This window comes from Pogonomyrmex barbatus, unplaced genomic scaffold (assembly GCF_055798465.1).
Source record: "Pogonomyrmex barbatus isolate J1 unplaced genomic scaffold, ASM5579846v1 scaffold3, whole genome shotgun sequence".
Classification (NCBI taxonomy): domain Eukaryota; kingdom Metazoa; phylum Arthropoda; class Insecta; order Hymenoptera; family Formicidae; genus Pogonomyrmex; species Pogonomyrmex barbatus.
Window position 1 is genome coordinate 12,067,039 of NW_028297127.1, and position 13,496 is coordinate 12,080,534.

The window sequence follows — 13,496 nt, forward strand, 5'->3', positions numbered from 1 at the left end:
CCGGCTCTACACGCGATTTCGCGAATCACTCGGAATCACACGTAATAAAAAAAAAAAATAAAAATATTTCACCGTTATCGATTTATTCGATATTTTTAATCGATCCTTGCGTGGGCGGGAAAATTATGTTCGATCGAACTTCCTCGCTCGACTTTAGGTCGCTCCGCGCATTTTCAGCGGTTATTTCGAACGGCCTTGAACATCACGCGATTACGCAACTTCGATTAGCGACGACACGACTCGTCGGGGAAAACTATGCTACGGGTGGTCTTTTCCGTTCGTGGAAACTGCCAAAACGATAAATCGTTACAAGCTTTGCTATATACTTGTGATTGCACAAGTTTTCACGCGAACTTTATGCCGAGACGTTTATATCGTGCGTCACGGATGCGATGTTATCGCGACTGCAAACCGCGTTAATTGACAAGTTTTCAACATGTGTATCAAATGCGATTATATTTATCTCATTGATCTTTTGTCATCACTGATCGAAGTCACGTCAATATATAATACTAAGATTTTATTTTGCTTTATTATATATATAAAAATATAATATAAAAATAATATTGACATTTCAATTTTTATTATATATATAATATTGTTATTTATACTATTTTTCGTTAAATAAAAGCGTTGAATTTCGAAATGAATTGCAGTAAATTGTTATTGAAAAAGCGAAACAGCGCACATCTTGCGAGACAATTGTTGAATGCAAATAAGGAAGCGGCACGATATTTGTTACGAATGACTGTTGTAAGGATTTCAAAGTTCTGAATTTATTATGTCACGGAAGCGACTTCCTTTGCATGACTTCTTTTATTCTTTATTTTACAGTTTTAACAATCTTGCTACATAGACGAGGCCCCGACGACGTCGCTGGCCTCTCCAGACGAAGAAACGCAAGAAAGCGTATATATTAAATGTCGACTATCGCCCACGTGATTATTATATGACCCGATTAGAACTTACGGCGCAGTAAAACGCTCTGTTCACTTATGAGAATTGGATACAAACCAATCATCCGCATTCTCGGATACTGCGCATTTTCCGTTTACGTATCTATTACGGTGCATTCTTGTCAATTAGCGTTTTTCAGAGTCAAAACATCCCTCTGTAATATTGCGCAAGAATATCTCCCGGCTTTCGACCCGCTAATTCATACATGCGTCATCGATAAATTTAACGTTATTTGACTTGGCTAGCTTGACAGGCTTGTTATCATTTGCTACATCTTGTTGACTTTTGCAATTTTATAATACGCAAAATATAACAAAAGTCATACACACACACACACACACACACACACACACACACACACACACACACACACACACATTATATGTATATTTTTTTTTTTTTATAAAATTGATCTCAAATATAATCAGTATCTTTATCATAATTATCTAGATTAAGTTATCATTTGCAAATGTATTTACATATACGTACACACACGCGCAAATTTAAACATTCTCGATTATCTCTCGATAAACCTAAATCTATGCTGGCGTTAATAATTTTGCGTTAGGTAGAGAAATCGCAAATTTTATAATATAATTATATAATGATAATGAAATAAAAATCCATCTAAATCAACTGGTGTTCATTATCTAGAACTAATTAATCAAGGCATCCGCCACGAATGATTGATAAAGCGGTTCTTTGTACTGTGTGTTTCATTCGAGATTATGACTCATGCCAATCACAGTGACGTAAATATCAGGATATGTTTATTGTCCGCTGTAGACTTACGCACATACGCATACACACATACACACGCACATACATGTGCACGTACGCGCGTGCATTAATTGATCATCGTGACGATCTCTGTAAATATACAGTACGGATCTTCTGTGTTCCTTTGTTCGATCTCACCCGGTAATTTTGGCTTAAAATACTGCCAGATCACATATATCGGAATAACGTATAGTTAAGGCGAATATTATATAGACTGTTTCATATTTCGAAGCGCCAAGTGCGTACTAAATATATTGAAAACGGAAACTGATTGCAGAAAAAAAAAATTTAATTTTTGAAAGCGCAGGCATACAGTTTTCTCATGCGACTCTTTAACGTTCGATTGTATTGACTATATTTTATTATCATTACTATTATTTTTCTTAATCTTTGCCTTTCGGATTCGAATGTCTTTCATGTACAACTTTTTTTTATTTATATATTTTATATTCTCTTGGCGTCTCTCTCTCTCTCTCTCTCTCTCTCTCTCTCTCTCTCTCTATCTTCTCCTTATCTATATTTTACTAATTATAATTTTTAATTATGGATAATTTTATAGACGCATTCATGAATGCAGCTTGCTTTTCTCGTGAAAGAATGCGGACGAATGCAATTATTCGAGTTATTTGGGAAATGAGGAATTTATACATCTGGTTGAGGGCAGGACCGGATGTAAGCTTTTCGGTAATAATGCGATCTCAGCGATCTACGGTCAACACTTCGCGTACACCGTGAATTTCTACACGATTGCAATTATACACATCGGCTTGCTTACATAAGCGCAAATAAAACAGCACACGTCGACACGGTCGAGGAATGCGTGATGTATGTACGAGGTGCTTGCGAGGAAATTATATTCAAGGAAAAAGTTGTATAAAAAAAAAGAACAGCATGACGTGCTGTAGAATTGCTACAAAATCACGACGCAATTTCGCTGCATCGCCGAGTGGAAAATGCATGCGAGCGTAATATAATATATACGCGTAATATAATATATACTGTCACATCGTAAATAATAATGATTCGCGCGCGTTTCTAAATTTTTGTAACATAAAACATCATTTATCGGTTTGCGAATAATAATTCAGCGTCTGAAAAAGTTAAAATGTGCTAACTAACGTTATATTTTCACGACCAACGTTGTATATACATATAACTTATCCTACTGAATCGTATATGAATAAGCAAACGTATTGCGCATTTAAAGTATACATACGTTGTTAAAATTGCGTCTAATCTAATTTATCGGGATGCATTAGTCCTTTACATAATAAGATTTTTTTACGTCTGTTACGTATTTGCATTGCTCGTGCGTTATCAAATTTATGAAGAAATCGTATACAAAACATAAAAGTGCTGCTTGAGATATAGAAAGTCAAGTGGGTGATGAAAAATATTCTGATTTTTGTTTTTAATTATCTGACGATATCAAAATCAAAAATATGAAACGACGAAAGAAATAAGAAACTGATGATAATCTAAAAGGTTTTGTTGAGTTTTTTATCATCATGCACTAAAGATAAGTATAGGACTTGTCAGATAGAATTGATTTTGCGATTAATCAAACTCATAGTCGAAGATTCTGGAAAATTTAAGACGTCATTTCATTAACCTTTTTGCGCAATTTACATTAATCATATTGTCGATGTATAATCGCGCATCACGAAATAATTTGTATATCATATCATTCATATTTCAGAAATAAGGCCTAAGTTTTAATTTTATTGCATATTTAACATTAAATCTTTTTTAAATTTTAATAAACATTTGCTTTGAATACAGCTACCTTAATATATCTATATATTATTTAATTTTATATTTATTAAAATACTTCAATTTAATATAAGGCTGAGAATCTATTCAAACAGCAAAAGTATAATAATGAGCAAAACTCGACAGGATTTTAATAAATTTTCTTCTTATTTTTTATCTTTTTTGACTTTGTACATACATAAAATTAAAAAAATGTTCATATCGCCAATCATGTGTCGTTATTTTTAATGGGTTGGAATGTTCTAAGTTCGAACTCTGACTGAGATGATATTTTCCGCAATAAAAATTTCTCGTGAGGAAAAAAGAGATAATCGGTATATTTGATTATTTATTTAGCAAAGAGAAAAATTTTACTCTGACATAATGGACTTTAAATTACATCACACTCACTGAAGAAAGATAAGAAATATGTTCTAAATATGTTTCAAATTTTGACGACTTTCTATTATTATTGTATAATCATTCTTAATATGATTATGATCATAGATGAATTTGTAATCAATTTATTAAACCCAAAGTAAAGATTATATGACATTACTTTCAAACCGATCAAACTACTTTTAAACTTATTATCACTTATTATCTAATCATTTATTATCTAAAATGATATAATATTAACGGTCATACATATCATCGTTAATGTCTTTGTGTGAATTTACAGACCTGTTCTTTTTGGCTGAACCGTTCAACTGAACAACTCTTTTTTTTTCTCTAGTGGAGAGAAAAACAGGAAGCATGAATCGTACAAGAAATTAAAAAGGACAGATTTTATACATATATCGCATATTCTCGATACGTGCTCCGATATCCGCGCACAAGTTCGCGCAGTTAACGCATTAATGATTCTATAGTAAGTGAATATATATATATATATATATATCGATATTATAATTATACAATTTAAAATGCATAAATTACAAGAGGAAGATGAAAACAACCAAGTGTGAACGGACATAATGGATATTCATTTTCCGTTCGCTCGTGTTGGCAAAATAAAATAATTTGACATTTTGAAGATCGATTGCCAATCTCATACCTGAGCACGTGATTAATTCACGGGTCACGTGACACACGCGGAGCCAATCGCTACTCATTTTACGCGTTTGTCGAGGCAACTGATGGTCGCGGCTGCGCGAGAACACCTGCTTTGCGTTCTGCGTGACTTCGCGCCCGTCGCGAATGGCCTACGATGCGCCGGACTTTGTCCCCGCATGACAACTCGATATAGGAATCTCTTCATCTTCTGTCGCCAAAATTCAGATAACGTACGCGGTACGTACAACGGAATTTTCCGCTTCTTTACCGCATTTACGAGACGAAACATGCACTCCGATTGATCGATATCTCTCGCATACAGTGATATCTTAAGTAATTGTACAACGAATGTTAAATCATGACTTTAAACATATGTTTGAATTGGAATTTCCAATGCGACTGTTGGAGGAAAAGAAAATGCTGATGATTTATCGTTCTCTTTCTATTGATAAAGTTCTTTATTTATGTAAATTGCATGTGTGTGTGTTTTTCGTGTGCATGTGAAAAGTATACAATATTATTTCACAATTCTTTAATTTTTTTTGCTTTTTGAATACTGATAAATCTATTAGAATGTAAATCGGACGAATGTGAAAGGATTTTATAATTATGCAAAAAACTAAAAGACAACTTGTGATTGCAGGTTGTTTTGTAATTTTGAAACATGCATATCCTTTTTTGATATTTTAATGATATGAGGACAATGTTATATGAATTCGTTACGCAAGGAGATCAATTTTATACCTCTAATTACATTGTATTGAGATGATAATTCTTTTTACATAGCAAAAAATGGTATATAAATCAAATATAAAATAAATTATAGCTTGCAAATTTATGTTGTATTAAACGTGCTTATAATACATATATACTTTTTTCTGATTTAGATTAATCAAGAAAGTATTTTATCGACATCTTTAGCACCAAGTTCAAATCAATATGCAGAAACGGAAAATGAACCAACTGATAACTTGTATCTTGCACTGATACAATGCTTCGGTATTATACTATGTGGGTAAGGATGCGTATATTTTGATTAATTAATTGTCTAAAAAGAATTAAAGACTTAAATAAATGTATTTAAATTTTTCTAAAATTGATTTTTAAGTTTTCTTATATGATTTAAATATATTTAAATATAAAAATTTGCAACAATTATAATGGATGTTTATATTTTATAGATATACAGCAGGAAGATTTGGTGTGATAACAAAAACGGAAGCAAATGGCCTAAATACTTTTGTTGGCACTTTTGCTTTACCTTCTTTAATCTTTATGTCTTTGGCAAAGCTGGATTTCACTTTAGTTAATTGGAAATTTCTTCTCGCTGTATTACTTGCTAAGAGTTGTGTCTTTATCATAGTGCTTGCAGTTTCATTAGTAATTAAAAAGCCATCAAATCCTGGACGTGCTGCACTCTTTGCAATATTTACCACTCAGAGCAATGATTTTGCCATTGGATATCCTATGAGTAAGAATTATCATGCACAATTCATAATTTTGTATTATCTAGTATTCTTTATTTTTAATATTGTCATTTTAGTCGCTGCTCTCTATGGAAAAACGCATCCGGAATATGCCGCTTATTTATACCTGATGGCTCCTATATCACTGGCAATTTTAAATCCAATTGGTTTCATTTTGTTGGAGATAGGCAAACGACGTGTTGAAGAGCATACAAATTTAAGAGATATGGTTTACTCTGTTGTGAAAGGTGTTGTGTTTAATCCTGTGCTTTTTATGACAGTCCTGGGGATTGTAGGAAATCTTATCTTTAGTCACAGCGTACCACATTTGCTCGCTGCGATCCTCGAAGTATTTGGTAATGCTTTTTCGGCTAGCGCATTGTTCCTACTTGGTTTAATGATGGTAGGAAAGATACACAAATTGAAAGGTACTGCGCTAGTTATACCAGGTATATTAATCTCAGTGAAGCTGCTAGTCTTGCCTCTAGTCATAAGAGAATCTATTATTCTCTTGAATGCTGGGGATAACGTCACGGAAACAAGAGATTTAAGCACATATGGCTTCCTGTATGGTACCATTCCGACAGCGCCTGCTCTGTTTATTTTCACTTTAAGATACAATCTCGAGATTGACTTAATTGCATCCGCTATGGTAGCTTGTACATTTCTCTCTGCTCCGCTTATGTTCGTATCGGCTAAAATGATCGATGCAGTTTCTGCTGGAATTACACCAGCTAATTATGCACGACAACTGAATATTTTTTGTTTTGATATAAGTGTTGCGTCAACAGCAGTTTGTATATGGTTGTTGATATGTTTTCTTGGATTTGGACGGAAAAGATACAACCAAGTTACTCATCGATGCACTCTTTGTCTCATAATTGCACAGGTATATAATACACACACACACACATACACACACACACACACACACACACACACACACGCATATATTATTTAGTTGAATTTTTTGTACAAAATATTTTCTATTTATTTTCAGCTCACAATAGCAATAGGTGTGATAATGTGGTCAAAACTTGACTCAAATAATAATCAAACAATATTTTGGTAAGGTTTAATAATTGATAACTCGTGAAATAAAATTTTGTCATTAATTATTTTTATTAATTATAGGTACATCCAGTTTATTCTAATAACTACTGGTGTATATGCCAGCAGAATATGGACAGCTGCGATCGCAGCAACATTACTATTTCTGAGTTCACGTTCATTGTCTTTTGTTAAAAATCTCCAGAAATGGTTTTATCCTATTGGATGGGGGTATAAAATATATTAATTTACAATTTACATTTTCTATATTAATATCTATTTGATATCTATTGTAATGTATATTAATTTGCAGAATGCCACTTTTAATGGTAACATTAATATGTCTCACTGTTAGATGGAATCCGTCTGATCTTGATTTAAAAAATCCAAATTTTCAATTGGGCAGAACTCAAGCTGCTGTATCTTCGTTTATATTAATATTCTGTTTTATAGGTATGTTACAAGAATAAAAAGAGAGAGTATATGCGTTAGTAGTGTTAGTTTATATTTTTAAAATTGTTATTATTAGATTATTATAGACACCTAATTTATAAAATTTTATAAGAACTTATTTTGCACAGTGACATTAGGTTGTTTGATCTTGCAACAGAGATATCAAAGAAGATATAATACAATGTCATACGAGCATCTAAGAAATAACGTAGAAAATTCTATAACTGAAAATAATGAAAGAAATGAAAGAAATGAAAGAACTGTAGTAGATGTGGAAGATTTAGTTTCTCCATTAATTAATGCAACACCTAACACACTGTAAGTCAATTCAAAAACATGTAAATATAAAGAAATCTAGATTATATTGACATAAATTTCTAGAATGGGCTGTGAATTCCAAAATGGTTGTCCAAATGGAGCATGCAGAGCTGATGAAGATAGAAACGAACAGAACTGTGAAGAAGAAAATGGGAGAAATGCAGATGATGATGCTCAAATATTGCGACATCTCGTTTTTCTTATTTTACTTTTGTGTTCCATGTTTATTGTGCGTAAATTATTAATTTTTTAATTTGGATATCATTAAAATTGTAGAATTAATTTTGAAATGTATTATAGGGCTTATCGATATCCGTGGGAACATTAATAATGGAACAATTAACAGGCATTTATGCCGAGCTTGCATTCTTAGATGTGACTTTGAATTTTGGACAATCGTTAATAGCGTTTGCTATCTTTGGATTAGATCCTAGTCTCGGTAAATTAGGATATTGGTTGCGAAAAATATGTAGAAAATGGCAATCTGGTAAGATGCATTTATAATATTATAATACATACCTAATCTTATATTTTATGTTACATACATTTACATTTAATAACATTTTGTAATTTTAATAGGAAAAGAATTACAACTTCCTTGCGAGGAGGCTCTCAGCCAAGAAGTAAAAGAGATTCGGGAACAATTTAATCGATGTCATTTAGACGCATGTCGAGCACGTATATCCATGTGTCGTAGGCGATTATTAAGAGTATATAGAGGAGTTTTTTCGGGGACAGATTTGGTCAACTGGTTGCTTGAAGTTGGCATTGTCAATAATCGAGAAGATGCCGTAAGGTATGGTCGTTGCTTGTTGGAGAGCAGAGTTCTACAACATGTCGATGGCACACATCACTTTTATGATCAAAATCTTCTCTATACGTTTAACGCATAATTCGATTTTCGAATGTTTTGGTTGTATTTCCGACAGAACAAAATAGTTCCATTATTTATATTTTAAATAATGATCATTTGAATAAGAAGCAAGAATGATTGAATTATATATAATAATATACAATCAAACCTTCATGATTTTTATATATTTAATTTGAAAAATCTTTTTAGTCTTAGTTTTTTTGATCTTCACATACAATAACATAATCCAAAATAGTAAAATGGAAACATTATACATTGTCTGTTCATGATATCAGTAACTTCTTTATCTTCCTTATTGGATTTTCTTTATAAGACAAATGAGATATTGTCATTTTTATAGTATTTACGATTTCACTGATTATTTTCATTTTATGTACATCAAAATAACAAATGTAAAAGTAAAGCAATATAAGAGAATTTGATTTGACGAAGACTGAATAAAACTCAGTGTTATAAATAGGAGGTTTGATTGTATTTGTTATTTTTAAAATACATAAACTAATTAAATAATTTTGACTTGTATAATTTTATGATATAGTTTTATTTATACAATTCGTAGGAAAAAAAATATACAAAATATTATTTATTGATAAAAGTAGCGTCTTTTTAAATATTTATATTAATTAAATATAATTTATATTGCACAATAGAAACATATTCTTATTATCTACTGAAAATATCAGTATTAGATACAGTTTATTTAATTATTTTACTGTAAACCTATAAAATGAATAAAGGCTGTGTTTATTATATGACTACAATCGTAACACGCATAGTTTATCAATTTGAAAATTCTTCTGATATTAAAAAAGAGAGCTATTTTTATATATATAAAGATCTTAATTTTTTATTATAATATGTTTTAATTAAGAATGTAATGAAAATGTGATGAAAATGGTGATTGAGTTTTGAGAAACGAACCAAAGAAGGCAATATAGAAAGTATTTAATGTTTTAGAAACGTATTAATTATATCCGATTGACAATACATAAGAGTTATGTAATGAGATATTCGAAAAATTTAGTAAAACTGCTGTGAATTTCGTACGATGTTATTCTTTGTATTGAACTTGTGTGTCCATTATTTTATTTATTAAAATAAATCTTATAATCTGTATATGCCGATGAGTAATAAATACACGACAATTATACCAAAACATAACTCCTTAATTGTTTAAAATCATCTCCTAGAATCATCTCCCAGAATAATACTAATGTATACAATATAATATACTAATACAATATAATATACAATATAATATACTAATACAATATAATATACAATATAATATACTAATGTAATAAAATATTGTGACTGCTTCAGAAATTCACAGATTAAATTGCTGAAAATTTAAAAAGACTAATAGCATTTTTAATTGAAGCATATCTAAATTATTCCAGAAAATGATATAATCCTATTTAGATTACTGGGAAAATAAGATATCATGTATCTGATTCATAAATTGAGCAATAATGTAATGATATATAATGGTACACACTTCTAACGATTTTTAGTTAGTCATTTTCAAGACTATTTTATTTTATTAATGATATAATCCAGAAACAGGTTGTATATTTTTTAGAAAGAAATAATGATTATCCTTATTATTTTATATTTGTTTTTAAAATTTTGATAGCTTATTTCTAAAAGCTATTTTCAGGATCAGGGAAAACATGTTTTATAGAGAAATATATAAACTCACACAAAGTTTAATATAAAATATGTTATTACTATATTCTTCATATACATATCCAGATCCTTTGATTTCTATACATTTAAAAACATAGATCATCATCAGGATCTTCTTCGTCTATATCATCTATGTCTTCTGGTTGATAAAATATCTTGGATGTATTTTTCGCACTCACAGTATAGGGTAAAGGTGTTTTGTCTCTTTGTTCCTTTTCTTGAGCACTCAGTTCTATCCTAAATGTTGTTTCAATTTTTGGTGGTTCTATCTTTGTCTTGCAAATGCTTGGCACTGTAATCTTTTCAGCACTAATCTGATAAGATTGAATATCCTGCCATATGACCTCTGTTTGACATATCACAGAACCACCTGGTTTTCTATGGATAAGCTTTGCATTATAAACTAATTTGTTTGTAAGCTTGTTTCCTATATACTCTTCTAGTTTAACATAAGTAGTGCCAAAAGTTTCAATTCCAGGAAATTTGGTCTGTATAAAATCCTCCCGATAAATACATATTAATTGTGACACTTGTTTACTCAATTTCTCTACAAACTGTAGAGCCCTTCTTACACCTACATATAGAAACAAAGAACTCAAGCAGTTAACGATAACAGTATTCTGAGGTTTCAATTTGAATGTCTTAAGTATATTATCAAGATTTTCCAAATCTTTTCTCTTAGCATCTTCAGTTGACTGAACACTAAAATAATCATGCAGATTTACATTTGTAGATGTAAGTGGGTCCGATTCGTTGTCATACCAAGCTTTTGGATGGACAAATGATAATAAATCGATACTGTAATTGGAATTTTTTTCTTTCCACATATGCACCCATCCAGCTATTAATGCTGTTGCACGTGTTACATCTTGATCTGTAAAACGTAATAAAATTGATCCTTATTTTGATTTATAAAATACAAATTAATTTAATTTGAATATTTAATAAGAGAATTAACCTTCGTCTATAAGAATTACTTTCACTCCATCTAATAAAGGTAATGTTTTCATATATGCCATTTCTATAGAAGATAAAACTGTTTGTGATTTTATAAAAAAATAAAGTCTGGAGTAGTTAATTAATTAAAATAAATATGAGTAAGTGATAATGTTTTCTTCGATATCACGTTTCTATATTAAAAATACCGATCTGCGAAGGTGGTGAATGGCACATGTCACCATAGATGAAACCAGAATACTTTGATTGTTATTATTATTTCCAACGTATTTACTTTTTGTAAATAGTTGTAAACACTTCGAAATGTTTTATCAATGAAGAATTTATCGCATTTCTCGTTACAGTGCGTCAGAAATAGCAAATTGTAGCTCCGATGAATATTGCTTCTCCGAACTAATGTGTGACATCATACGGAATCCGGAGAATGCAAACATAACCAGATCGACGAAGTCTTTGTGACAAATGTAATTTTAAATGAATCATCGTATATAAATTGGAAGAAATCTCCTAGGTTTTATGGAAGTTATCAATCTTCGATAAAAAAAAACAAAATAGAAAAAGGTTATCAAAGAAAGAGAAAGAGAATTTTCTATGGATTTTATTATTTAATAAAAATAAAGATAAATACAGTTAATTCTCGCTGCGATAGTATCGAAATACCGAGTATCGTCGAGATATCGATTTATAAGTATCATTTGTAACAATAAATTCTTGTAGGATTTTAATATTTTGTATAATTTTATTACATATTTTATTACATATTTAATACATATTTTTAAATCTATATAATTGCTTTTATTTTTTCGAGTAAAGATATTGCAAGATATTGTTTTTCCTGTTTATCTTCGACAAAATCGATAATACCGCTAATCAATATTTCTAAAGAAAGATGAGTAATGGAAATACTCGTGTAATATACGATATCGAATATGTCTTAAATGATTCTTGTTTTTTATAACAATTTAATATATTATTACATTATTTATATTTGAAACGAGATTTTTTGTACATATTTTTTTTAGGATCATATTCTTTTTCATTTCTATTTCAAATGCGAAATGCGAAAAAGGAACTGTTTAATTATGAAATTTAATTCAATTACAAAAAAAATTGAAAACAGCAATTACAAATTTGTAAATATCCATCTATTTGAATTAGACAATATCAATAATTGAATAATTCAAATGTTAAATAATCCGAATTTTTTGAAATAAAAACTCAAATAAAAGTTTGTTCATTTTTATTAATACTTGATATATTATATTGATAATTTTATTTCTTGGCCTAGTTTATTTTTTATTTTTCTAATTCTTATAATTAAAAAAAATAAAAGCGAATTAAAAGAGACTAAAGTTAATCTATATTGATAGAAAAGATATGAAATTTGTTGCTAAATTTTGTTGTTAAATTTGTTGTTTCTAAATTAAAAATAAATATTTTTGAAAAATTACTCTTTTATTTCCAATATTTATTACATTTTCAATCTTCTTTACTGTTCAAACTGTTCAAATTTAAATATAATAAACTAACATTACAAACCATTGTTTAAGTACAAATTATTCGAAGTATTTAAAATATTCAAAATATTCTAATGCAATACTCATTTTTTTTTATTCGAACAGATTGAACATCGAATATATTCGAATCCGTTTCTTTGAATTCAAGTTTGAACATCGCCAATGTTCTTTCCAACATAAACCAATAAGCCAGTAGAGGATGTCGCATTATCTTCGACGATAATTGTCTGGCTATTGGTCCGATCAGCGGCATGGCTATTCAATCGTGTGCTGGTATCCTCGTCAGCGGGCGTTGTCGCGACGGAAGAACCAGCAGGTGACACCACGGTCGCAGCCGAGAGGCGTATCGCCACTTGGACCATTCGTGTGGGCGAACGTGACCGAAGACATAGCGAAAATGAGTGCCAGAGTGTGTGTCACGTCGAAGCAGTTTCGCTCGCAATAGGGAGGTTTTATTTTGACAGTGCGATACGCGGGCGGCTAGCGCGATGTGCATCATCGCGGCGCGTCCCTGAGCGAAGCCGAGTAGCGTCGAGTAGCGCGCGTCCGTCGCATAAGATCAGAAATATCGCTGCTCCGGGTCTCAGCCAGTTGGAGACGAGCGGGCGCGCTGCGTGCACCTGCATG

At 30.9% G+C, this 13,496-nt stretch overlaps 2 protein-coding genes and 1 long non-coding RNA gene across 4 annotated transcripts; 2 read left to right on the plus strand and 1 right to left on the minus strand.

Annotated features, from left to right (window-relative positions):
• Positions 1–16: 16 nt before the first annotated feature.
• On the plus strand, positions 17–1,593 carry LOC148936074 (uncharacterized). Its single transcript, XR_016139718.1, has 2 exons — positions 17–753; positions 835–1,593. It is a non-coding gene; the product is annotated as an uncharacterized LOC148936074 (long non-coding RNA).
• Positions 1,594–4,624: 3,031 nt separating this feature from the next.
• Positions 4,625–9,867, plus strand: anchor (integral membrane protein GPR155 homolog anchor). Of its 2 annotated transcripts, none has more exons than XM_011631913.3 (12): positions 4,625–4,782; positions 5,189–5,340; positions 5,433–5,560; positions 5,727–6,016; positions 6,089–6,900; positions 7,012–7,079; positions 7,146–7,292; positions 7,375–7,514; positions 7,643–7,832; positions 7,896–8,061; positions 8,133–8,319; positions 8,412–9,867. In XM_011631913.3, exons 2-12 carry the CDS (start codon positions 5,338–5,340, stop codon positions 8,723–8,725), a joined length of 2,445 nt encoding a protein of 814 aa, XP_011630215.2. In that variant the 5' UTR covers positions 4,625–4,782; positions 5,189–5,337; the 3' UTR covers positions 8,726–9,867. The 2 variants fall into 2 exon arrangements, with proteins under 2 accessions (XP_011630215.2, XP_088934915.1); XM_089078789.1 differs by lacking the exon at positions 4,625–4,782 and adding an exon at positions 4,860–4,878.
• A 547-nt stretch (positions 9,868–10,414) lies between these two features.
• On the minus strand, positions 10,415–11,979 carry Elp5 (Elongator complex protein 5). The gene is made up of 2 exons (XM_011631912.2): positions 11,354–11,979; positions 10,415–11,269 (listed from the first exon to the last, which is right to left on the minus strand). Exons 1-2 carry the CDS (start codon positions 11,412–11,414, stop codon positions 10,482–10,484), a joined length of 849 nt encoding a protein of 282 aa, XP_011630214.2. The 5' UTR covers positions 11,415–11,979; the 3' UTR covers positions 10,415–10,481.
• Positions 11,980–13,496: the final 1,517 nt, after the last annotated feature.